Raw genomic sequence first — 27272 nt, 5'->3', positions numbered from 1 at the left:
TAGCATACACCATACCTTTGGGAATAATGTGAAATGATGCTTACCTTGTTATAGACATCAGCTGCTGGGTAAGGAGTGTTTCAGCCTCAAGAGGTACCCCTGCCCACAGGGTGATTGCCCTGTGCTTGCTGCTGCTGTGGGGCACAAACATCTATATCACAAATATCTATATCTATATCACATCTATATCACAAAGTAATGGACTGGTAGCCCCCCCCTTGCTTGATGTGTGTGCAGGTCTGCAGCTGGAGCAGCTTCAGCATGGCTCAGTGATGCCTACCCCATGGTACTGCTCACACTCAGAGGGGGGGCTTCCATCACAGCTACCCAAAATCTTTGTATCCTGAATTAGGTTTTTGGCTTGCAAAGGAGTATTTGTGTGTTCATGAATACTACTTTTTCCTGAGGCAAGCAGTGATGCTTAAGCCCCAGAAACACCCACAGCACAGGGAAAAAGGCTCCGGTGAGCCCCATCTCCAGTGGCCTAGCAGCAGCAGCCTCCAGCTGTGGCTGGGGAGGCAGGAGGAGCTGAGGTTGCAGTGGCATCCGGATTCCAGCTTGGCCAGACAAGAGCTGACATTTTTCCATCAGATGTGACCTGCCGGTGCCTTCTGCTGTAGTCTTCATTCAGGAATGCTAGCTGTGGTCAGGCTGCCTGTATTTACAGACACAAATAAACTGCTGCTGGCTGTAATAGACTATTCCCATGACTGCTTGGCATTAACCTTGCAAGGATGAAGACGGATCTGCTTACACAGTAAAGCAGAGCCTTCTTGCTCTTAGCATCATTTCAATATTTTTTTTTTAAGAGATGCAACCTTGTGAATTTGGGAAGGCAGAGAAACAAGAAACTGTTTCTTCTATTTATTTAATAGTGTCAGTGATATTTCTGCTAGCAGAAGTAACATGAAGAAAACTTGACCCAGAGGCTGAAGCCCTTCCCAGGCACAGCTGATGCTCTCCTCATGGGACAGACACCCATGGTTCTGCTCTGTGCCACCCCTCCCAGTACTGTGGGCAGCTGAGTGCTCTTTGCTGATGGCAGCCAGCCCTATATCCTTTTTTTACCTATATTTTTTTGGGTGCCTGGCCTGTGGCACCCTTCCCTCCCCTACTAACTCCTCATCCATGCTTGTCTGCTCAGCAGCCGAGTGTGCCCTTGCAGGGAAAGAAGAGGACTTGTAGCCCTGTCCTCAGGCCCTTGCTCACCTCCTTTTCACTCTCCCTACCCAAACCACCCTTTAGAGATGAATCAAATTTTGTCTCCTCTTGACTGCCCTGACTGTCCAGGCTCTCAGCTCTAACCCAGCGTGCCGGGAAATGCCAAAGGGTGAAGGAAAGCTGCAAAGGAAAGGGCTTTCCTTTCAGAGCGCAAAGGAAGAAAGCAAGGGGGTTGGTTTAGTTTTTAATCTGTTTTGTCCCTTGCAAGTTAATGGCAGCACAGCTGTATTCAGGGTGTTTGCTTTGGGTGGCAAAGATGGTTTAAAATGTTTTTACCCTTTGTTTCACTCCACTTCCCTTCCTGCTCCATGCCTGGAAAGGCTTGTGTGAGACAGTCACAAGAACAAAGATAAAACTTGCTCTGTCTACTTGTGATAATTATGTTTTGACTCTTTTCTATATTTCTTGTGGGATAGTGATGAAAATCTATCTTGCTAGCATGGCACTAGGCAGTGGGATGATGATGAAACACCAAATTTTGCCCTGTGGATTCTCCTTCCCAGGCAGCAGCATTACTCCCAAGTATTCAATATGCAAAACCTCAGCCTGCAGTCTTCAGTCTGGCCTTCAATACTGTGTAGGAACCATGGAGCTCTGAGGAGCTGCCCCTCTGCAGATCTCAGCCCTGTCCCATCACTGGTGAGGGTAACCCCATGCAGGGTGGGTTGCCTCGGGCAGTACCAGCGGGGAACCAGAGCTCTTGTGCTTGTTTTCAGGACGCACACATCCTCCTCCCCTACTGGGGCAGATTTAGTGGAAGAAAGCGAACAAATTTTATTTATTTGGGATTTTTTTTTTTTTTTACCCTACCTGAGTAGCAATGATGCTGCTCGCATGCCACTTGCTGCATTCTTAAAAATCCCCATTTCAAGCTATTTTTAGTGTGGTCTGCTATGTTTTTCAGTGCTGCTGGTAGGAGGCGGAGGGACCATTAAGTTCTTGAAGGAGAGCTGTTTATACTGAACAAATGAGAGCTTCTGTTTATAAAGGCAAAAGCAAATAATAATAAATAAATTTAAAAAAAATATCCGGAAGGATGGGCCCATGGCCCTTTTCCAATGAGAAGAGCAAGTCAAAACAATGAGCACTATTTGTTTTCGCTTGTCCCTGGCAGGCTGCCTTCAGCTGACTATTGCATGATCTGTTCAGGGCAAAGAAACAGGAAAAAAAGAAAAAAACTATGAGAAAAAAACAGGCAGTAGCAATTGCTCCTGTTTCTCTCCATCCACAGCCCCGCTGCAGGCTGCGTGGGTTTAGAGCTGCAGCCAGGGTGACCCAAACCCCAGCTCCTCAGGGCAGCAGATGATACTGGAGAAACATTTTTTTGGAGGGGAGTTGGGGGGGGGGGAACAAAAAACAAACAACAAACAAACCCAAAGCAAAATGTATGTTGTGAAGCAACAGCACTGGATTTTACCCAGCTCCCTTTCCAAGCAAAAGCTCAAGGCTCCCTGCTTTTCCAGCTGGGCTCTGCTAGACCTCATAGTCCTCTGGTAAAGAGCCAAAGGTCTGGATGAGTTGCTGTGTGTTCCCAGCTACCCTCCTGTAGGCACCTGGGCCAGACACCTACTTGCACACCCCAAGGAATGGGTGTTTCATGTAGTTTTCTCATCCTTAACTCTATTTCCCTTGGGCTCCCATCAGTTCCCTGTCTGTTTAACATTCCTGGCATGGAGCAGGAGATCCATGTGGCACTCCCCACCCCGGGTCAACACCAGAGCATTAAATCAACATACCTTCTGTGACAGTCACTGCAGCTCTAGCTCCTATTTTTATAGCAATGTTTTGACTGATAAGGCTCTATTAATAAATCAATCAGGCAGCACTACAGTTGCTTGCAGGAGCAAGCCCCAATTTTGGTGGGGCAGCTCAGCAAGGAAACAATGAACTCAACTCACAGCATCATATATGCACAATAGTTTTATTTTGGTTTTTTTTTATATAAAAAAAAATCCTAAAAACTGCAGAACTCCTGTATCCTAATTTCTTACACAAATGCTTCCAACACCCTCATCTTTTTAAGCTAATACCCTCCCTCCCCCAACAACTTGCGACGGTGTGGGTTCCCCTGATTTTTGATCTAGTTACCCTGTCTAATGGGATATGTCTAAAGCTGCAATATGGCACTTGGTTGACTTAGTTGGCAGGTTTAATATATCCAGAAAGCTGAGGGTACGGAGTCGCACACGGCTCGGAGTCCATGAGCACAGGCCGGGGGGAGTCTGCCATGTCCGTGCCTCCAGAATGAACCAGAGTTTTCTCCTTACTGTGCAAATAAGAGGCTTCAGTCATCGACCAGTCCTGTCGTAAGGGATTCTCGCCCCTGAAGAGGATCCCATCTTCAAGTGGGGAAGCAGCACATACAGTCAAGCAACTGTCCACAGCAGTCCCAGGTGCCGAGCCCCCATCAGTCAACTGTGCCATTGTAAGACTTGTTGAGCTTGTTGAAGGTGAACTCAACATTATGTGTGGAAATGGGCTTTCTGTAGAGAGGGTTGGATGCCTTTGGAGAAATTAATGGACAAAATAACAAAGGTGAGGAACAAAGTCTGCATCACGGTGAAAATGTATATAAACCTCCCGCCTTCCCATGCTAATTAAATTTGGGCACACCACTGCATTTGGATTTGACTGCAATGTGCATTGAGAGCCAAAAGCAGTGCTGTATGTCCATAGCCTGTCTGTCTGACCCACCTTCCCTCCTGTCTGCAGGCACAGGTGATGCCCTCAAATGTTGGGACTGGGCAGCCCCACCTAAAGCCTCCCAGAAGAGCTCCCTCATAAACCTGACCAACCTGGCTTCTGATACAGTCAGAGCTCAGTCCCCATTCCTCTGTGTCCTCCAGCCCTCCAGCACTGCTGGGAAATGTATGATGAAACCAAAGGTTGGGTATAATTTGGCAGCATAGCTGTGACTTGCCAAGGGGAAGGGCAGTGTGACGTGCGAGGCACCTCAGGGCACAGGCACCTGCATCCCTCTCTCCAGCCACTCTTCTCCATCACTCTGGAGCTGTTGGCTGCCAACACATCCCCATGACCCTCTGTATGCCAGCAGCACCCCTGTCCCAGGCTCACCATTTCATATCTGGCCCTGGAACGTTCGCTCTGGAATCGGTCAAACTCCCTCCTGTCATGGATGGTGACGAGCAGCTTCCAGAGAGCCAGCAGGATGATACCAATCAGCACTACACTCCCAATCACTGCCAGCACAATCGTCACAGCACTGGGGGCTGAGCTGCATGCTGGAAACAAGGGGAAAAAGTCATTAGCTCTGGTGTGTCCTGGATCAGGATACCAGGATGGGAAAGAGTTGGACTGCAGCCACTGAGCAAGTGACCTCAGGGCAGCAGTGACTAAGTTAAAAAAAAGCAACAGCCCTCTCTGAAACCAAAGGAATTTTTAAAAAATTAAATAATTCTTTTTTTACCTGCTAGAGGCAGATCAAAGGCACAGCTCTCATGGATGGCACTGGAGTGGGGATGCCACATAGTACTTGGAGGGAAGAGCAGTGCTGCAGTGCCATCACCCAACAGTGATGCCTGGGTGACCCACATGGGACAGAGAGCACTAAGGTGCCTCTGGCAAAAAACAACCCAGTTGCTGGCCCACGTGGGCACAGGTGATCACCAAGCATTTTAAAAATTTATATTAACTGTCAGCTAATCAACTGGCTTTTCAATGAAGTGCAAGCTGCAGCACAAAGAAAATAAAATGTGTGTTATCTCAGTTTTTCCCACACTGTTCTGTGCCTCAGAGGACCAGAGTAAATCATGAGAAGCTACTGCTGGGTGCTAGCCAGCTTGTCCTGCATCACCACGTGGGGATTTCTTGGAGAAACTACATTGTTGTACTATGTGATTAAAAGTCTGGGAAGCACAGCTGCCTGTAGCAGCCTGGGGAGGGGAGCAGGGACACGCAGAGCAGATCTGACTCTTTGGCAATGCAGGAGCCCAGAGGTGTTGTGGGTCTTTCTTAACATCCTGAATTAACCAGCATCATCATCAAGTGTGCCCCTTTGAATGTTTTGGCTCACAGTGGCTACATCACCACTTCAGCACACAGCATGTGTTTTGCAGCTTAAATAGACTGGGTTTAATTTCAGCATCCTGAGCTGGCAGGGAGCCCTTCAGCTGCTTGCTAGCAATGCTGGTGAATCAGGTGCATATTTCTCTCTCAGTCAGAGTCCTTTTTTACTGAGTCAAGAGCATTTGGAGCTAGGTTTCAGTACTGTAAAACACGTAATTTTTTTTAAAATTACCCTGGCTCATCTGCTTGCACATGCTCACATGTAGCCAGTGAAATCAGCCTTTCTGCCCCCAGCAGCCTCTCCCCTCTCCTGAGGCAGCCTGTGTTATTAAAAGGAAACCCAAGGGAGGCCAACCTGGCTCCTTGAGGACGGTGAGGTTGGATTTCCCACTGGCAAGCTCCAAGTAGGTGAACTTCATGACACAGTTGTTCACTGGGTAGGCGCAGAGGATTGCATTCGGATCATCCGTTTCTGGAAGGAGATGCAATCAGAGTTTTGTTGGTTTGTTTTGTGTTTTTTTCTTTGTTTTTTAAATAATATCAGACCAAAATCTTAAAGATTGCAGAACTTTTGTATCCTCATTTCTGACACAAATATTTCCTATATTCTCTTCATATTATGCTAATTCCCACCAACATGCCGTGGTTCCCCTGATTCTGACCCAGCCCCCCTTTTCTAAGGGGAAATCATGTCTGAAGCTGCAATATGGCACTTGACTGACTTCATTGGCAGGTTTAAGATTAGGAATCTAATCTTAAACATAATTCTCCTCTGCAAGCTGAGCAGGGCTTCCCATGGGTACCAGGGAGTGAAGCAACAGGGACTGAGCCTGGAAAGCATCAGAGTTTGATCACCAGTCATGTAAAATGTAACTTAGCAGTGTCCAGAGCTACTGCTGGAGAAAATGTGGCACCCAACAAATATTGCATGGCAAAGATGCAATCACACACACACACACACACACACACACACACAGTCTTCCTTTGCACAAGTCTGCTTTGGCAATAAATGCCTTTTTATTCTTTAATTTACTAAATTTCTTGAAGAATGGGAGCTGAAGAGAAAGTGAGGGCACAGGAACACCCTGGGAGGACATGGATGGGGCCAGCAGCAGCCCATGGCTGGTGAAGTTTGGTGAAGTTTGTTTGAAAGGAGTGAGATAGAGGAGGAAAGGAGGGAGGAGGAAGGGAGGAGCTGGCTGGAGGGAAGGATGTGGAAATGAGGGAGTTGTAAAAATTGAGACTAGTTGATCCCTGTGGCCATATGGATGCTCTTTGTTGGGCCTGTTTAACACATCACAGCACCAGAGGCAGAGCCTGGTGCTGGTCTGGTCATTGTAAGATGCTTCCTGAGGAAGGCTGCTTCACAAAACCCATGACAATAGTACAGCAGAGCCATCATCTGAGGGCTGCAGCTCTGGCATCAGGGGTGAGTTTAACAGAGCCACCACCCTGCAAGGCCACAGCTCCTGGGGTGTCCCTGCTGCAGGGACAGTGCCTAGGTGCAGACGGAGCAACATCCCCAGCTCTGCAGGAGCACATCTCTGTTAGGGCCTGTGTGGGCTGAGAGGTTCCTGTCAGAGGAAGGGTTTGGGGCAACCAGCACCATTGTCTGGCAAACACATGGCCTGGGAATTTCTTCCCACAGCTTTCCTCCTCACTCACATCTCTGCCCATTTGTCACGCTGAAAAACGATCACATTAATGACCACTGCTATTCCAGGTCCTTATCTCTTTGTCTTTCCTTTCAGTGCCTTTGACCTGCTTTAAGTTGGAAGATTAATACACTCCATTTCAACAGCTCTGAGCCCAGAGCTGCCCCTCTGGTGAGTTCTGACAGGGCTTCTGGTGTGGACAAACCTCAGCTGTTCCCACCCTGGGACAGGAGAACCTGCTCTATCTACACAGTGGTCTCTAAGGCAGGGCTGGAGATGTGCTGATTGGTACAAAGCAAAGTGCTAACTACATTAATATTGATAAAACTTCCATGTTTCCTGACTAATGCCATTCTGAGCTGAGCAGCAAATCTTAGCTCCTCCAGGCCCAGCTGGTTTCGATCCCATTCTTGCACCATTATTTTGCTAAAGGAGACGTTGATTAAAGCCTTGATAGTAATGATCTCTGTCATGCATCTCTTGTGTTGAAAGCTCCTCTCTGGAGCTATCAGGAATGGGAATGCAATACTGCAAAAGCAAAGGCAATCCTGCAGAGTCCAATGCAAGTCATGTAAGCTTCCCAAAAGGCATAGTTCTGGCTTGTCACTCCATTGATAGCTGCCTCTGCTCTAGGAAGCTTTGAAGCACTCTCTGCTTCATACCCAGAGCCAAAAGGCATGTGGGATCTTCCAGCTGTCACAGTTTGGGTCCCCTCTACTGCCCCAGAGAGCAACCAGGGGCTCCCTGAATGGAGCTTGAAAAGCAGGAGTAGACAGCCCTCTGCTGAGGGAATCGTGTGTAGTGACTTCTAGAATAGGATATAAAGAGCAGGAGAGGAGCAGTCAATTCCACCAAAGCAGAAGTCATCATCTCCAAAACAGCTTCACTGTCTCTTACAAGCTCACTTCATCCAAGATGAACTCTTGGAAGACTAGAGAATGTCTTTTTTGAGTACTACTTTGTCCTGCACTCTCTAATGGCTCATCTAATCTTCTGTCTCACCCTCTCTTTGCTCCTTTCACAGGCAGCAATGGTCCTCACACCATTGTGTGATTTGAAGATGTTATTTCAAATCAAAGTTCTTCTTACTTCAATATAGATTGCAGCCCAGAGAGAGGGTGATACATACCCCATATGCACACACACATACTACATACACACAAACATTTATAAACACCAAGTGTTCCCTGAGGCTTTCTTTACACATATGCCTCAGTGTGGTTAAAGGAATTCAACTGTGCAGTTTCTGGCTACCACCTGCACCCCTGTTGCTGTCTACTTACCAAGAACATCCACAGTGGTGATGATCTCATCCTTGCAGTGCTTTTGGCAGGTTTGGTTATCAGCCAGTCTTCCTGAGTTAAACAGCTTGCATTCAATGCAGTCCCTGCAGGAAGACACATAGAGGGGAAGCTTAAGCACCCATCAGAAACCGTATGAATACAGAGATGCCTCCTCAAAAAGGGACTCCCTGGGTGTTGGCTTGGAGGCTGCAGTTTCTCAGAAGTTTCTCAGAAGGAAAGAGAAACTTTAAAGCCAAGCATCTCCATTTAAAGGATGGATTTGTGCTGGGGGTGAATGAAGGTTTCTATGAAGGTGCAGGACAGCTGGTAGGTTTGGGAACTGTTCGCCCATTAGCTACTGTGAAATCCTTTCTGCCTGGGATCAAGGCAGATGGCATTGCTGCTCTGCACCATCTGAGCCTGGTGCCCAGGGGCACATCTGTCACTGTGAGGCAGGAGTCATCCCATCATCCCCGCTTCTACAGCTCACAACTCTCTGGGCCCAGACATTTGCAGCAAAACTGGGGCTGTCATCCTTTCCTGCATAGGGGGACAGTGCTGGAAGGAAACAGGAACTTGAACCTCCATGAGGACTTGGGCAGCAACTTTTGTTGCTTCTCTACCTGGGTTGCTTAGTGTGGGATCTGAGCAAGGGCAAGCTTGCCTAGGGCTAATCACCTCTGCTTAATGAGGAAGGAGGATTTCCTTAGCTGACAAGTGTCCTAGGAATCAAAGAGCTGCCCTCCATACCAGCAAGGAATCCTGGAATCCCTCCCTAACCCTCCATGGATACCTTTTAGTGCTACAGACGCCTGGGCAGGTGGGACACTTCTCACACGTCTCTCCAAAAGCTCCTGGCTCAGTGCACTGACACTTCCCACAGACACAGGTTCCTCTGCCACTGCACATCTGCCCATCACTGGAAACACAGCTGTCTCTCTCAGTGGAGCAGTTGCAGTTGTCCCCAATGTAACCGGGATGGCACTTGCACTCCCCGCAGTGGCACTCTCCATGGCCTGAAGATGAGAGCAGAGGAGGGACATCAGCAACATCCCAGGGGCTGCAGCTGCCCCTCTGCAGGAGGGACCAGAAGGAAAAGCTGCCAGAGAGACTTTAATTGGCAGAGCATCAAATAGGTGGTGATGGGAAACACCTAAATAATAACAATTAATAATAATAATAATAATAATAATAATAATAGCAGCAACAACAACAGTAATCATCATCCTATAAATATAAACAATCATCAGTATTTATTAATATATTAATATATATGAAGTAAAAATCAGTATTACCACCAGGAACTCAAAATGGCATAAAAGAGAGGGCTCCTGCAAGGGCTTCTTATGTTTACTGGGTAGGTAGGCTGGTGTTTTGTAAAAAATAATCTGTAATTACTCTGTTTACATCAAGAAAAATGAAGATGGGAATGGAGCAGTGCTTTCTTGCTGCTTGTAAACCCAGGATTGACCAGCCAAAAGCCTAGGAGGTCAATAATTTCATAAGGTCTTTCTTACCTTGCTTTCCTAACTGTTTTACTTTAGAAGTACTCCTAAAAACCTTAAAACACCTTAAAATTTTTTTAAATCAACAAACAACATCTCCCATCTCCAAGCCAGACCACTGCATCCCAGTTAGTACCATGAAGGTTGCTGGGACCAGCTGAGCCTCCCTCAGGGAGCAGCTTGGGGAAGCTCAGAGCAGAGGTGAAAGAAGAAAACAATGCAGTATGGGTTCTCCTCTAGTGACACAGTCCTTTGCAGCTGTGGGGACAGGCTGAGAAAGTCAACAGGCTTAAAGGCACTCGGTGACAGTAAGTGGAGTGGCTGGCTGCCCAGCATCTGGTTTCAGAAAGGCATCCATCAGCTCCCTGGAAATACTGCTCGAATTCCTCCTTGGTTGGTCCCTAGGAGAAGGGATGCTTTTGAAGGCATAGATTAAAGAGCTGAAAGGTTTGTATACAAGGCTCATCAGCAGCCTAATTACAGTTCAGCTTTCCCACTATAAACAGCTTCTCATGCCTCAGACAAGATAAATTATATACATGCTCCTTTCATCGGCACAAAACCACTGTCTCATCACTCCAAGACTGCCAGAGAGGCTGTGGAAATCGTGACAGGCTCTAACCCATGCCAAAAATCATGGGGAACACCTTCTGTTTTACAAGGCATCTCATATGTCCTAGCCCAGCACAAGTCACCCTCCTACAGCTTCTTCTGCCCTCCCACCATTTGATTTGGATGCAGGCTGCAAACTCAGACATTGGTAGACAGAGGAGGTTATGTTCACAAGATCTCTAGAGGTCACCTGCAGACATCTGATGGAGATTAAAATCCCTTCCCCTGTTTGTCTTCAGAACAACAGCCTTGCCCTTTCCCCAGGCACACGGGTTTTACCCAGGTTTGGTTTTCCTCCCTCCCCATGAGGCTCCAGTTTTGAGCCTGTGGGACACAGTGATACCAACCACCAGAGCTGCAGAGCACCCTCCCTTTGTGAGGAAGACAAGTTGAGTGATGGGCTCTTACTCCCAATTCAGGCTTACTTACTTCTTACTTACTCTTCAGGCAATCAGGCTCTTGCACACAGCAAGTCTGGCACCTCTGTGGCAATGAATGTGTCTAAATTAGGTGTAAATCACTTTTTTTCTTCAAGGGGCACTATTTCAAGGAATGCAACACAGCTGGCACTGGGAAACCATGTATATGGCATTCAGTAAACATTCTCACACTTAAATTTGAGCTGTGAGGGCCAAAAGAATCACATTGATTGTGTTCACATCACCACACGATCCCAATCTGATGGAGCCACCCCACTGCTCTGGGACAGAGGAACAAGAGCCTTGGCATTGTCAGCCTTAGCTCAGTCTCCCTTGGACACCAAAGAACCCAGCACAAGATGTTAATTCATTGGAAATCCATCTCTAGAAGCTTTCTTGCTCACCAAATGGTTTGGTTTTTTAAGCCATCAGTGCCAGGCCAGTACAGGAAATGAGAAACCCTTCACACCCCTTCCAGCCCCTGGCAGGCAGGGAATGGAGCCTGGAGTGGCTGTTCTGGGGAAAGCAAATGATGTTCCTATTAAAACACCAGGACTGGAAAACTTGAGAAAGAGCATTCTAAAGTAAACAGGTTTGTTTTTTGAAGGGGGTAGAGAAAAAGCCCTTCCATATGAGGGTGACTAAGTGTGGGATGTGAGCTCAAAATGTAAAATCATGAAATGTGCCCTCAGCTGTGGCCACATGGGCTCTGCATACAACAAGTCACGGCTGAAGCTCAACATGGGGAATGTGCCAAGAGTGGGAATTTCCATGTTGACCTTTAACAACAAGGATGTTACAGTCTTCACAGCCTGCAGCAGCTTCAGAGTGGCCACTCCTGCGAGCACCATGAGCTCCATGATCCATTCCACACACAGCCTGGAGACTGGAGAAAGGTGGTGGGTGGGATACATTTATTTCTCATGTGGGCATGACAAGAGTCACCCCACTTCTCTACATCCACCTGGAGCATAAGAACTAGGAATCCACTCCATTCCCCCTGCTTAGGACACAACCACAGAGGAGCTTCCAGGCAATGTGGCAGCAAGGCTGTTGGTGACAGTGACCCAGAGCTGAGGTTTCTAGCATGGGACTTGTATTTTGCAGTGAAAAGTGCTGTGCATTTCCAGGCTCAGCTATCCTGTGGTCACACACAGTGCTGATGTGGTTAAGCAGCCTCTGGGGCATGTCACATCATGCCTGTGGGAAGCCTTCCACCACCATGCCAATGATGAACTTCTTTCACTTCCCAGTTTCATTTCCAAGATGAAAATGTGTCCTCGAGGATGTTTCAAAATACCTCTGCACCAGTGGAAGGTCTCATGGATATTGCCCTCAATTTTAACCCACTTGAACCCTTTGAGTTTTCATGTTCCCTATTAAAGCTGACTCATGAAGCCAAAAGAAATGAATTATGTTCTCCAAACATAACAAGAGATGTTTTCTTCTTTTCCCATCCTTGAAATGAGATGAACTTCAATGTTTAAATGATCCAGATCTAACTGGGAAATGAAACGTTGCCTCTGAATTTGATAACATCCTTTCAAGCCAGCTCTTGGTTGTTGGGGAGCTAACACAAAACATGTCAGAGCTGCAGAAACACACTGGGAGGGTGTAACAGAGAAAAACAATGCTTCTGGAGGGAGAGACCAATCCTCAGGCTAAGTTTGGACTACTCTGGGCTTTGGTGGGATGGCAGCCATGAGGCACACTGCTGCTTAAAAGCACCCTGTTTGTTCCCCAGGAGGAAACCAACAAGACCAAGACCCACAGCCCAGTTGATCCCTCTATTCCTGCCCCCAAATATATCCCCATCCTACTGGCATGCCCAGCTGGGCTACACATCTTTCTGACACTCAGACAGCTTTTGGCAGGACCTCCAACTGTCCTTGTTTCACCCCAGCTGCCTCTGCCTCTCCCCCTTGGCTGCCCACAGGGATGGAAGCCACAGACCAAACCACTTCTGCCCTCACCCCACAGACCCATCTGGGCAGCCCAATGCCAGCAGCTGCTCCTCTGCAGCTTTCCAGGCTTCATCCCAGCTCTGTGCTCATTGCCTGCAAGCAGGATTGGAAAAGAAGCTTCTGGCAGAAACTTCCACCCTCTGACTCAGGTTTCATCCCAGGCTTCCTGTCAGCAGGCTGCAAAGTGGGACACCATGGTGGCGAAAAGCTCAGTGGGACAGCCAGTTGTCCCTCTGCAATACTTTTGCCTCTTTGGAAATTCACCATACACTGCTGCACCAAGAGGTCCAAAACTCAGTGTGCTAAAAGTTCAGACCCTCGGTCTTTCAACAGAAAATGGTTTCCCCCCTGACTTCCGGGGACCACAACATTGTGCAAAAATACCTGCTGTCTTTTGAGAGAGAGAAAAAAATTATCCCAGCTTTTATGGAGTGGGAAAAAGGGTCTTAACTAAGATCACCCCAACATTGGTTCTTTCTCTCTACCTTCTAAAAAACTAAATTGATGTGCCTACCATACAAGAAAAAATAATTCTCATTATTTTTAAGCCAGTTTCCTAGTCACTTGCGAAGAGAAAGGTAATTTTTTCTCCCATTAAATCAAGCCATTTTGTGCCTCCATGCTGACATCCAGGCTTTGGGTCAGGACCTTCAAAATGCTGTGCTTTTGCCAGTTTTGGTTACCTGAACAACTAGCTTGAAATAAAACCACAAAAACCCCACAGGAAAACCATTTGAGAGAAAGCAGCTATGGCAAGTAATTTCCAGATTCCTCAGTGCCATCCCTTTCAGGAGCCCTGGCTGCTGTGCTCACAATGAAGCCACATGTGGTTTGTGCTCCCTTGGGGTGGATGCACCAAAAACACCTACTTAGGAAAGAAGTCAGACCCTACCAACACAGGGCACTGCTTGACCATCGGTTTTTGTACCAGCCCATCCTCCCACTGAAAGCATCCAACATCTGCAGGAGAAGCTCTGGGAACAGCACATTTTGAGTGGGAGGAGGAAGAAGGCACAGAAGAAGGCGGCTTTGAACATTTGGAAAACCTAGACCTTTCCGTTTGGGAAAGGGCTACGGTAAGAGAGAGAGCAAATAAATCATTGACTTCCCCACTAATCTCTTTCCATGACTCAAAGCAGCCGGGGCTGCACATCAAGGGGGCAGGCAAGGCAAGGCAGCGTCCCGCGGCTCTGCTGCTGCCAGATGGTCGGCACCGGCGGGAAGTCAGGGAAAGCAGTGGCAATTTCAAGTATTGAGTCCATTCCCCAGGGTCACACAAGTCTGGCAGGGAATAAAAAAGAGCAGGAAGGCTGGCAGGAGCATCCCCAGCTCCTGGAGCCTACAGAGTACAACCACGTCCTTGTGAAAAGAAGGTCAGTTTATAAACAAACATGGGCAAATGTCAAGCATCTGAGGTTTCGGTGTAAACTGAAATGTATCCACTGTCCAACTCCACTTCCACCAAAAGAGAGCTCATCCACGCTCATTTATCTGCAATGCAATACTGAAACAACAAAGTAAATACTAGAAATAAGTAAATATTGCTTTTCTGCTCATTATTCAAACCAGACACCATGAATCTGCATCTTCCCACTGCATTGATTTCAATGGATATTTATATCTTGAAGCATATGGGTTTGGTCAAGGCTTTGAATAAGACTTTATTTCAAGATCAGTACTGGCTGAGCTCACCAGTCATCAAAAATAGCATCAGCACTACAGACTAATGTAACCAAAGGTGAAAAATTAAATACCCCTTCGAGATGCTCTTTCAGCCCTAGGTGTCACAAACCTCACCACCGGCTCCACGTTACTGCCAGCTTTCCCCATGGTGCAGCACTGTGGTTACAAAGAAAAAAACCAAAACCTTCAGCCCCACAATTTTTCACTCTCTCGGGAATTTCTGGGTTAAATCAAAACTGGGCAGGAAAAACAGGGCTTTGGAAACTGCTGTCTCATGAAAGCAGCTGAAAGCAATCTGGGGCAGGCGGATTTCCTGCAGCAGCCCTGGTCAGCCTTTCCTCATTTTCCTTCTCTCTGCTACAGAAGGGGAGCTGAAACACAATCACAAGATATGGATGATGATTTACCAAAGCCAAAACAAGCAGTGAAGACTCATTTTCTGAAGGAGATCTAAAGCTGCATTTCTTAAAATAGTCTTTTTTTTTTTTTTTTTTTTTTTTTAAGTATGCTCAGCACTTCCCAAATCTCTTGACTTTTGCTTACGTTAGAGCCTGAGCCGAGGAGCTGAGCCTGCCACACGTGGCCTTTTGGATGGAGACCCAGACCTGGGAACTACAGCTTTTAGGTCCTGCTGCTGACTCTGCTACCAATGCAAGGAGTGATACAGGGCTCAGGCTGCTGCCAGATCCTCCCAGGGACACAGTGTTTCATCCTGAATGGGGCAATCTGGATGGCTGACCAATTCCCTTTGAGCCACAGGTCTAAATACAATCCCACCAAATTGGACACATGCTCATCCTTGGCTTCATCACCCCTTTTAATCACCTGACAGTGAAGGCATTGCAGAAATTGCTAGTAATTCTCATTATTCCTCAAAACAGATAGGAAGGTATGTATGTGTGGTTTTTCTCCCTCCTGTGTTTCCCTCCAGTCCTCTAACTCCAGAAGGGCTCTGTGCCACTGTCCTTTTCCATTGACCTCCATCCCCTCCAGTGCAGGTGTTTATTGGGTCTCCCATGGGACACGCTGACACCTCTCCCACTTGATGCTCCCTGCTCCAGGCAACTCTCCACTCCCACAGGCACCGTAAGGAATTTCATCTGCAACTCCCTAACAGAGGAGATTCACAGCCCACCCATCCCCCACTGTTGCTCCTCCCCATTTGTTTCCTTTCACCCCAAAAAGCCTGACAAAGGAAGCTGCTTGGCAAAGTGTCATTCTCACTTGGCTCTTCCAACCTTGCCCTGAAACCACCAACACCCAATGGGTCCATAACCAGGAGCTTCTTTGCTTACATGCTTCTTGGCTCATCTCTTTACCCAAACTCTAAATTTAGCCTTGCCTTTAGTTTTGTCACTGTGATGGCTTTGGAGATTTAAAAACACGAGGGTCACACAGATCAAATGCAGATAAAGGGCTTGAGAAAACCTATATTGTTGCAACCCACCAAGACATGGTGACCAGGAAGGGTGACCTTTTGTTTCTCTGATCTGGTGTCCAAGCAGAGAGGCTCTTACCAGCTTCTACCACCCAAAAGCCTCCAGGTTTTTTCTTAAAATAAAACCTGGCTCCAAAAACAAGCCGAAAAATCCCAAATGCCTGAACTTCGGGGTCAAATTTTATGGTTCAAGTCCACCCTTAAATGAAAAGCAGAATAATTCCCACCCTGCCAAAGCCCAAGTGGGCTGAATGTCCTTTCAGCTGGACTTTGTTAAGAGGGGTGGGCTCTGGAGCAGAGAGAAATTCTTTCTCTGCAAAATCCAGTGCCACGGGAGACTTGCCCAGTTCTGTGTTTGGATGCAAAGACAATCTTGTGCAGGTTCACCAAAGGTCCATGGATTTGGAATAGATTTCCCCCTCCCCAAGGAAGCTGGAAGAAGTCAGAATATAATTTAAAATTGTATTAAAAAAAAAAATGAACCCGCAGCCTGCACTGCACTTCCCTCTCAGGTCTGTTATTTAAATTCAATTTTTTAAGCAAAACTGAACAAAATTCCCAGGTTGTCAGCATATGTCAAGAAGAAATGCAGCAGAAAGCCAGAATTTCACTCACCTGCCAGTCTGAGGCTTTCATCTGCCTCTAAATCTCAAATGTAGCATGAATTTCCAAATGTTTATGTCTGTCCATTACTGCAATCAGAAGGACTGAACACAAACATCAAGCTCAGTGGGACGCTGGCCATAAAGGCAGCAGATTCAAGCAAGTTCATTCTGAGACCATCTTTTCAATTTGGGAAGCCTGTAGGCAAGGAGCTGTGTTTTCAAAGCTCATCTTATTTTTGTTTTGGAGCTTTCCACTTGAGGAGATGTAAGGTTCCCTGTGGTGGTGGTGGGGAGGCTGCAGCAGGAGCTGGGGGTTTGGGTCTGTGAATGCACTATCAGATGACACCTCTGGTTGTCACCCACAGGCTGTGCCACTTTAAGAGTGGAGACCCACAGACGGAGCTCTGGCTCCCATAAAGATGTCAAAGACATCACTTCTTTATTCTTTAATTCTGCCCTGGCATTTAATGCCTCATTAGCATGCGTTGATTCTTGCGCAAGGTCCGCTGGAGGACAAGGAGAAACCCCAGTGAAAAGAGGCAGAAACAGCAGCGCTCTGTGCGGGCTGCCCCTCCATGGATCTCCTGCCAGATCTGCGGAGTGCTGCAAGGCTTTGACAGCAATGAGGGCCTGGGCAGAGGAAAGGGGGGGGGGGGGGGGCTTAGAAAAGAGAGCCTTACTCTTTCCGTGCCAGGAATGGAAACTCTGGAGAAGCAGAACTCCATCTGCTGGGCAAAGAAAGTCTAACTGGAATACTCATAGGTGTGAACCACACAGACCCTTGGTGTGAGCAAGGTGGGGCATGCAGGATCTGCCTGCTGCCAGCAACACAAGGGAACATGAAGAATAAAGACAGCACTGAGCAGAAACACAAATGGAAGTGTCATTTGTGTGCCCATGAGAAATCAACTCAAAGATTATAAAATATCGTGAGTTGGAAAGGATCCATAAGGATCACCGAGCCCAGCTCCCAAATAGTCAACAACATTTGCCACACAAAGATGTAGTGGTAGTGCTCAGTGGTGTAATACCTAATGCTACATTTATTTATTGTGAAAGAAATCCATGAGGAGCATACACATCAAGCATAGAACATTCTATCTAAGAACCACCCATCTGCAGCAACCTCTGAGCTGAACCATAGCAGCCAGACCAGGGGTTTGGGTGACCATTATCAGAGCAATTAAGGGGTGTCATTTGAACCTCCTGGGATCATCAGCCTTTTTGGGACCAGGACAGGGAGGACCAGCCTCTTGGAGGAGAGCAGCACATGTCTCAGGATCAAATTGGAAAGGGAACAGAAACCTTGGTAAAGGGGAAAAAAATTCAGAGAGGAAGCAGAAGAGAGACACTGAGGAAGGATGGAAATAATGCAGCGGGAGGAAGTGGAAGAGAGGTTTCAGGAGCCTCCCAAGGACTGGAGATGTGAGTAAACACAGACACTGAGTCACCCCCATGCTCCTCCAAAATGTGACCAAGAGTTTATGTGCCAGAGAAATAAAGACTTCATGAAGATGAAATTTGGGATGCAAATATCTCCCTCCTGGCTCTCTGCCTCACTGCACTGGGGCTATGAGGCACAGCTCCTGGAGATGGGCACACCCAGAACCACATGGGACACACTGATGAATTTGGTGCCTTAGGGCAGAGAGTCCTAAGAGCCACTAGCAAAGAGTGCAGGAGCTGCCAGAGGGAGAGGCTGGCTGCACAGACACCAGTGAGTCAGCATTAAGGACAGGTCCCTTCCAAGGCACTGGTTTACAGGCCCATCTCTCTAGACTTAGGGCTGCCAAGAGGAGGGATCTTGCACTTGAGCCAAAGCCAGTCTGCATGACCCAGAAAGCCTGCCCTGGTAGAGGATTTGTTCTAAACAGAAATCCTCCCTGGCTTCCCTGTTGCAAGTAACAAGCCATCCACTACCACAATCAACCATCACTGTGAATGTGCCCATTTCACTGCAGGTCTCCAAAATAATAGTTGATGCTTGAGACCACTAGCTTGCTAATTTAAATATGGCTAAAGAGGGATGCTAACACCAGCCAGTCACTTGCACAGCTCCTGGGGAGCCTCTTTCTACCCTCTCAAATTATCTGGGAGCCTGGGACTCCAAGGGGCACCATGGGCTACCCACAGAGGGTAAGTCTGTCTGTCTCATACATGTCCCTGCCTCATATGTGTCCCTGTGGCCTCTCATCCTCTTCTTTTTTCTGATTTAGGGCTCCGATATCATGCAGACAAAGGACATCAGACACACACCAAACAGCATCTGCAGGGAGCTTGCCCATAGGGGAAAGGGGGAAAGCAGCCTTGGTCTGAATGGGATGAAGGTGAATTCAGTTGACTGCTCTTCCAGTTAATACCCATCACAGCCCTCAGCCCTGCCTGCCCCAGTTGACCTGGGCCTTACATTGCTTTAGGCTGATCCACAGGATAGCTGACCTAAACTTTACATTCTTTGCACTAATCCATGTGATGAGAGTAAGTGGGACATGCCCAGCTCTGCAGCTTAAGCCCAAATAAGCAAGAGGACAGCAGAAGTCCTCCATTGGATTAATTTCTTATTAAATGTTTGTAGTCTACACAAATTCTTATTAAAGACAAAATATGTCACAGGTGGAGAGGGGATGCCCACCCATCAAAGACACCAGGTATGGGTGATTGGCCTCAGTTCATCACTACTATGGGGCACAGCAAGTCAGAGGTTTATTTTTTCCTCTTATTCAGAGATGGTTTTTTGTTGCATGCATTTATTCTCAGGTCCACAGGCATCTTGGGGCAAGGGTTTAGGCTGAGCAGGTGATAAAAGCCAAGGCTGAAAGGGAAACCAGCAAGGAGGAAGGTTTTTAGGAAGCTCGAGGACAAATGTACAGCTCGATTGAGCCTTGACTACATCTTAAAAGAGAGACAGCCCCACAGTGCCACCTCCTTATTACTTATTCTGTTCATAAGGTCCCTCCAGGCTGTGCAGTGGCTCTGTAGGCAGAAGAACTCAAGCTGTTCAAAACCAGGTTTGTTGACTGCTAAGAGGGAGCAATGGGCACCCAGGATCCACCCAGCATGTGCACACCTCAGCTTTCCAGCCCAACATATCATATATTATATGATTTTTAGCTCCCTGCCCCACCCTTCGGTTGGGTAAAGAGACACACAACCTATATCCCACCCTAATCAAGAAGGGAGGACTTCACTAGGTTCCCCTCACCCCAGATAAAAAATGTCTGCCTACTAAAAGTTAAAAAACAACTGTTACAGGGTTCTTTCCACAACTGTGTTTTCCAGTGTCATTCAGCCCAAACCTCCCTCCCATGCCCAGCATCCCCAACAGCACATGCAGCTGCTTCCTTAACCCCCCTCCATGAGACCCCCACCTAATAAGTGGGAGAACTCATTACTGAAGCAGCTAGCACCATGAGGTTGCACTGCACTAACCCCAGCTGACACTGCACCCTCTGTCCCCAAAACAAGCCTTAAAAATGCTGGCAGATGTGTGCTCCTCCATCCTCCTCCAGCCTGGAGAGCAGAGCAGCAGCTACCTGTGGGGCACCAACCCTGGGCTGCATCTCCTCCTTGTCTGCACAGCACTTAGTAACAAACAAAGGACTGTTCTTTAATTTTGATGTCTTACATGCTCCTTTTGTCTCTCCCTTTCAGGTCTCTCTTTACTGAGCAGTGTTCACTCTTCACTGAGCAGTGCTCAGATTCTGTCTCTTTACACAAACTAAATAAAAAACCCCTCAAGTCCTCCAAACCTGAAGATAACAAGACTTGACATGGCTTAAAAGAAAACATTGCTGATGTGGTTTAAGCTCTGTTCTCTGTCCTCTTTCTGCAGCAGTCCACCCTCTCCTCTTCTGTCAGGGGCTACGTTAGTGCTACCACCCCACCCTTGGCACCACTGCAGGCCAAGGGGGCCAGTGGGCACAGGCAAAGCTCCTAAACCATGCTCAACCCATCACCTGCACCTTGGCAGTTCATAAATCAAATACTACCCATTTCTTTTATAACAACATCTTCTGGTAAAAGGCTACATAAAAGAAATGAAGACAAATAAGAATAAGAAACGAAAAAAAACCACCAAAACTGGATCATGTTTAGTCTCACATCTCTAGCCTTCAGGTGCACACCAGCAATTTCTGTCCAGGCACTACCCCTGGGTATGTGAATAAGAACTACAAAAGTAAGTGTGGGAAAAAAGTCTATTTCCTGAGGATGTGTCTATGGGCACAGTGATTTGTGTGGTAATAGACCCCATCGGAAACCCCAAGGTGGAGACACCAGCAGTATCATCAAACACCAAAGAGCTACTCTTTGAGTGTGGGGCTCTAATGCACAACCAGGAACCTCTGTGCTGGCACTGGAGCCATTGTCCCACCAGATCTCCCACAAACACAAAGCAATGAAACACCACTATGGTGCCCAGGACAGGGACCTCCAGAAACAAATTGAAGAAGCAAGAGGGAGATTTCTAATTTGAGGCTGTGTTAAAACCAGCAGAAAAGCCTCATCTTACTGGGTTTAGTGTAAAACCTCACAGTGCTTCCCCATTTGATAAAACCAAGAAAGGGAAGCATTCAGAAATAAATACTGAGGACAGTAATTCATCAGCAGTTTTTGAAGTGGTTTCTGGAATGCAGCTGGAGTCACATCGCACATCAGCTTAGCTATTCTCTATGAAATAATCCATGGATTTTCAATGAACTGTCACTTCCTAAATCCCATTTCAGAAGTCTTCCTGGCATTTGTATGTATTTGCAGATTTGACACTCAATGCTTTATTGCTGACCAGAGCTGTCTGTGCCACTGGAAGCCCTGCACTGACAAGCGAGGCTGGACTCTCAGCTCCTGCACCCCAAGGCATCAACATCTCACCCTGCCTTAGCTAGCCAAGATCTTTAGCTATCTTAACCAGTTAAGTTGCTCTTAATTCCTTAGAGGTAGAGAGAAGTTGTATTCACAATTGTAGAGTGTTTATAAATCCTATTTATTGCCTAATTTAAAAAAATGGAGAAGAGAAACCGCAACAGACCTGATCCCACGAAGATGCACTAACATCAGCTGTCTGTGTGTTGCTCAGGCAGTATGGATTTTTGGGATGAGATCCTTTGTGTTTAGGAGGAACTCACAGCGTGGCAAGTGCTGTTTCCTTATGCTTAGGTTGCACTTAGAAGCTGTGATATTCCTGCACAGTCTCAACACAACTGTAGTCCTGGGGCTGAAGAGCACACACGTGACACCCACAACGAGTGCACAGATGACACCCACACAGGGAGCCAGGAAACAGCAGTGATGGTCCAGGGGAAATCTCTCTAGAGACACCAAGTAAAGATGATCCTGTACTACCCTGCATCCCTCCCTCCAAAAAAAACAAAACAAAACAAAAAAACCAACCAAAAAAAACCCCATCTGTGTCACCAAAACTAATGAAGCTTGACCTCTGGTGAGCCAGTCTCTCTTCATTAGAATCAAATATGTGATGCCCTCACCAGGGCCTCTCCTTGCTCTGACCACCTAGTTTTATGGGACCTTCAGGAATGCAATTAGCAACAAGATGCTTCCTCCTTTATCAAACTGCCTGGCAGGCAGCCAAGGTGTTCAAAAGCCTGCAGGCAGGAGGGCAGGCTGCAGGCAGGGGAGCCTCTCTCCTACCCCCCTCCCAAAGCCAGAAACCCACATCTCAGGGTAGAGGCCAGGACAGCATGCTGATGGCCTCAACTCCTCCATCTGGATTAAAACTAGGAGTGAAACACTGAGGGCTTTGGGAAGTGACTGCCAGCTTTGTCAGAGCCCGAGTCCATGGATAAACTGGTTGCATCTCTTGTGGAAGAACCAAGATGCAAGGTATCCACAGCAGCCCTTTCAGGAGCTGGATTAATGGCTTGAAACAGCTACTCTGGGGCTGTTAACAGCACTCAGAGAGCAGCAGAACAAACGCCACTTATTAGTGACTAAGTAGCATTGACTAAGACTTGGATGCAACTTGAATCAACATTTACGACATGTTGTAAATTACTCCTTTTCCTGCCTGCCTCACAGATGCAGGAGGCCTGTTAAACCTCCCACTAACAGGAATGGAATTCTTGCTTCTCCTTTAGATTGTCTCCCACCCAAAATCTGCTTCTCCACTTCACAAGAGGCTGTGAAAGGACCGGAGCTGTACGCAGCACTGTCTGTAGTCATCTCTCCTTTCAAACACTGACAAAATGAGGTGCCAATATTTATAAACAGACCCATGAATGAAAACAGTTTTGCTGGCCAGAGGACTGAGTAATACGAGACAAGAAGCTCAAAGTTCATTTCAGAGTATTTAGACTTGCTTTTGCTTTTAGCTGGGAGTATGGGATGCCTGAAGACAACCTGCCACCCCACCCTGTGTCTTGGCAGTGACTCGATGAGGACAGTTCTGCTCCAGATCATAAAAGCAAGAAATGCCCAGACTGGCTGGTGATGGGCTCATGGTGTCTCTCAGCTGAGACATGCAAAAAGCATGGTCATCTAAGTGCAAAGTGTGGATTTTTACCTCTCAGCTTCTCCCAAACCTTGGGTCAGGTTAGCCCAGCTGCTCACCCACCTGCTCTGGTGGGCTGGGCACTCAGAGTTTCATGATATCATCTTGTTCAACAGCTTGGGCAGTTGTGAATGCATTTAACTGGGGACACCACAGCCCATGTGCTAAAACTGAGGTTGGGTTCCTTTGGGGTGAAAACCCTGTTCAAAATAGTCACCAGAAATGCACTGAGTGGCATTAAGTGCCTTCTACACTACCAGATGGTTCATCTAATGTAAATAAAGCCCTTGACAACAGTGATGCGTTCCCCTCACAGGTTCATGCCAAACAACTTTCAAGGAAGGACAGAGACAACAACAATCTGCAGCTCCCTACATCCTTTGCTAATACCTGTTGGTCTCCTCTCATGGCAGGATTCAGTCTGTGAGAAAGGTGGTCACCAACATGCTGGGGCCGTTCAGGGACAGTTATTGTGCCCAGAAGAAACCAGAGGTGGGCAGGGTGTCCCCCTTGCAAGAACAAAAGCAGTGGCCAGATCCCACTGCTGCATCCAAAGCACGACTCAAACTCCCCTGGCTACCACAACTACACGTGCTGGTGGACTAAGATGTTCAGTGCTGAGTTAAATACATGGTCTTTTTCTAGAAGATCCAATTTGTAGAGAGGAGAGAGTACACGTCTGCTGGAAGCCAACAGAGATGCTTGTGTAACAGAGGGCTGTTTGTCAGAGCAGCTTTGGGCACAGCCCTACTGTGGAAGCTCAGAGACTATCGGTGGGCTGGTGAAGCTCCAAAGCCTCTTGGGCTGACAACACTGTCTCAGAATGTTATGTCATTGGCACAGCACTTGCTACAGGTCAGACTTAGCATTGTAACTGGTAGAATTTGGTGAAAAAAAAAAAAAAAAAAAGAAAAAAAAAGAAAAAAAAAGTCAACAATCCAATAGCAAAAGAAATACCAGAACACATAGGGAAAACCACCCACCTCATGAAGCTGTGCCAGGTTCCATGCAATCCCTTGAGCAAAGAGGCCACGTGGCCTCAACCTATCATTTGTTTTCTTTGTTTTTCTTTGGCGTCTTTCTTTCTTTTTTTTTTCTATTTCTTTGTTTTCATAGCTATAAAAAGGACTTTCAAATCATTTAAGAAAACTCTGGTAAATCCTAAACCAATTATGCTGCTCTTCCCAGCACCAGAAACCCTTTACAGGCACAGAAGGAAGTATATGCAGCAGAAAACACATAGTTTGCTTACCTGCTGCAGCAGCAGAGCTCTGGCTCTCCTGATGAAATGGAAATTCAGGCAAAGGGGTGTCCTTCTCTTGCCATACCAGCCCCTAGACCAGTAAAATTTCCAGCCTCTTTTAAGCATCACTCTCCTCCTTTCTATCAAATATACACCTTTTGGGAAGAATGATACTACCAAAGCAGAGTGGCCATACGGAGCATCACCAGGTAGTATTGCTCTTTATTACTTTCAGAGCTAAGTTTAGGTATTTTTTCCTCCCCGTCTACTTTCAAATATATTTTTCCTGCTTGGTCATCACTTTTTCTGCTCCTGCATCAGCAGGGAGAGCTCCAGCCCCCATGGGCTGAGTCAGAGGCTGCAGAAGGTAACCCTGCCTTTCTTACTCCTCTGCAATGGGGAGTCTCAGGGTAATACCAAAAATTGGTCATCACCTGCCCCGTCTCCAGAAGTACTAAAGCATCACTGTTCAGGCTACAAGAAAATGAGCATGAATGTCCTCTACCTGCCCAGCAATAGCTCTGTCTCAAACAACCAGAAACTTGCAACCAAAAGGTGCCCTATCACTCATTGCCCATCTCAGAAAAATGCAGGGCAAGATAAACAGAAAGGAAAAAGCCTGCCACCCCCCTAGAGAAAACATGAAAAAATAGCAATTTTTCTATGCTTGTTTTGGAAATTTTGTCCCAGATTTTCAGTTGAGGAAGCATTTTACTTGCTAGAAAGCAGAGAAGTTTTAAAGAATAACCTTTTGCCCAGCTCCAACTGAGGGAATTATGTCAAAGGGCTAATCCAGGCAATTACATGCAAGGCAAATTATGTGACCTCAGACTGACAAGGAATTAAAGCCATTTTAGCAAACACAGCTAAATAATTCCTCTACCTTTGCTTAAGCAAAGCTGACCAGCTACATCTTTTCCACTGAATGATTTGTTTTCCCAGTGGACAGAAAAATGTATACATAAAATACCTTTAGGAATCTTCAATACAGATTTTCTTTAATAAGTAACAGACTGAAACACCACCTTTCCTTTCACCTGCTCTTCATCAGAGGATTGTTTCAAATGCTTCAGCTCTTTAAAAAGGTTCTTTCTGCCTATTCATGGAAGGATGGCACATGTAGAAGAAATCCAAGAAGACATCAAAAAACTTTAGAGGATCCAAGCCTGTACTGTTTTACTCTTTCCTAGGAACCCACTTCAGTATGCAAGATACGTGCATGGTTACATCAAAATAACACCAAAGCCAAGAGTCTGCTTATCTTTGTGGGACCTGAGCCTGCCAGGAGAGAGCTTTAATGCTGGAAAGAGTTCTGGTGGCAATAATGCATTTTTTGCCTGCCTTTCAGCCTCTTCCTCATTTTTCCCATAAGGAAAAGAAAGGTAGTTCAGTTGCCTCTAGAAACAGGGCAGATTTAGGCAGTGGGGCAGGCAGAGCCCCTCTCACTCCCTGCACACAACAGCACAGAAGCTTTTCCCATTTCAGGATGATCATAGAATCATAGCATAGAATCATGGAGTCATTGTGGGTGGAAAAGACCTTTTAAGATCACCAACTCCAACCAATAACAGGGCTTTGCCAAGTCCACTACTAAACATATCCCTCAGCACATGGCTTTTAAGTACCTCCAGGGTTGGTGACTCAACCACTGCCCTCCATAGCCCAGTCCAGTGCCTGACAACCCTTTCAGTAAAGAAAATTTTCCTAATATCCAATCTAAACCTTCCCTTGCACAATTTGAGGCCATTTCCTCTTTTCCTCAGGTTTGTTACTTTGGAGAAGTGACCAACCCCCACCTCACTACAGCATCCTTCCAGGTAGTTGCGGAGAGTGACAAAGCCTCCCCTCCACCTCCTTTTCCTCATACTAAACAACTTCAGTTCCCTCAGCCCCTCCTCCTAAGGCACGTGCCCCAGACCCAGACATGCTCCAGCACCTCAAGGCCTCCCCAATCCAAAGGTGGAAAGGCTCCTACCTGAGCAGAGGACTCCCTTGTACCTGGCGCAGGAGAAGTCATCACACTCGCAGAAGGGTCCGTAGATGTTCCCGAACTCGCTCTCGTAGCAGAGGCACTGGTTGCAGCTGCACTCCCCTCTCCCGCTGCACAGGGGCTTCCCCTCTGCCTCCCGGCACATGGCCTGGTGCGTGTCCCCACTGGCCCCCTCCTCACACTCACACCTGGCCCCCAGGTAGCCGGCCTGGCACTGGCACAGCCCACAGCTGTAGGTCCCGTTGCCACTGCATTTGCCGCTGGCGGGTGCGGCGTGGCTGGTGCAGTCACAGAGGCAGTTGTAGGTGACTGTCACCTCCAGCGTGTCCCGAAAACCCGCAGGCTTGATGGTGAAGGTGTGGGAGGTGTCCTTGGCGGGGCAGCTCCGTGCTTCCACGGACACCTCAAAGGAAACCTGGGGAGGGGAAGGTCAAGATGTAAGTTAACACACACGGCCCCAAAATGGCCACCAAGGTGGCCGGGGAAGGAGGGAGTGGAAAATGTCCTGAGGAAAAGCCATGGGGGGAATCCCTGGAGTGGAGCCATGCTTGGAACACCAAGCTCTGCTCCTGGTTATGCAAAAATCCCCTAAAACAATTATAGAACTAACGGGGGCATCCGTAGCTTGATGCATTGACATCTGCCCAGTTCATGAGGGATTCGGCATCCTTCATGTTTTATCATTTTTTACTGTCAGCCATCAGCAAATATTTTCCACATAAGGCACTGTTGGTTTCTGTGAAGCAGGAACTTGACTATCCCCATGAAATAAACACAGCAAAACTAGCAAAATGCCCATTTTTCCTCCTGTTGAAACCAAGCACTTTAACAAGGATCTAACCAATGCATCACAAGGGCCTGAGGTGCCTACAAGTTGATGAGTTCTGGAGGTTTTATGGCAATCCCAACCTACACACAGAGATGTGCATCAGCCACACAGTCCCAAGCTTTCAGCACATTGCTAACAGGCCTGTTAGGACCAGCTTCAGAAGGGTTATACATTACTATATTCTTACAAATCCCCTCCCTCCACATTTTCTCTTGCTGCAAACTAGTGTCAGGGATTTTCTCACTGGGAAAAGCAAGAGCCACAGCCACTTGCTTGGCCCCTGATTTAATCCTG

The 27272-nt window shown here is 47.1% G+C and overlaps 1 protein-coding gene across 1 annotated transcript in view; it reads right to left on the bottom strand.

Moving 5' to 3' along the window:
- Positions 1-3128: 3128 nt before the first annotated feature.
- ITGB5 (integrin subunit beta 5) overlaps positions 3129-27272 on the bottom strand; it is a 58900-nt gene continuing 34756 nt past the window's right edge. Inside the window, exons 10-15 of the mRNA XM_030454077.1 lie at positions 26135-26564; positions 8979-9201; positions 8186-8289; positions 5603-5719; positions 4297-4463; positions 3129-3724 (exon numbers count right to left, since the gene is read on the bottom strand). Coding sequence (XP_030309937.1) covers positions 3629-3724; positions 4297-4463; positions 5603-5719; positions 8186-8289; positions 8979-9201; positions 26135-26564 — 1137 coding nt within the window. The 3' untranslated portion in view covers positions 3129-3628. The remainder of the gene's footprint in view (positions 3725-4296; positions 4464-5602; positions 5720-8185; positions 8290-8978; positions 9202-26134; positions 26565-27272) is intronic.

The sequence above is a fragment of the Calypte anna genome, chromosome 7 (genome assembly GCF_003957555.1).
Source record: "Calypte anna isolate BGI_N300 chromosome 7, bCalAnn1_v1.p, whole genome shotgun sequence".
In the NCBI taxonomy this organism is placed as follows: Eukaryota; Metazoa; Chordata; class Aves; order Apodiformes; family Trochilidae; genus Calypte; species Calypte anna.
The sequence above is the reverse complement of the archived record's forward strand: the minus strand, read 5'-3'. Positions and strand labels throughout refer to the sequence as shown.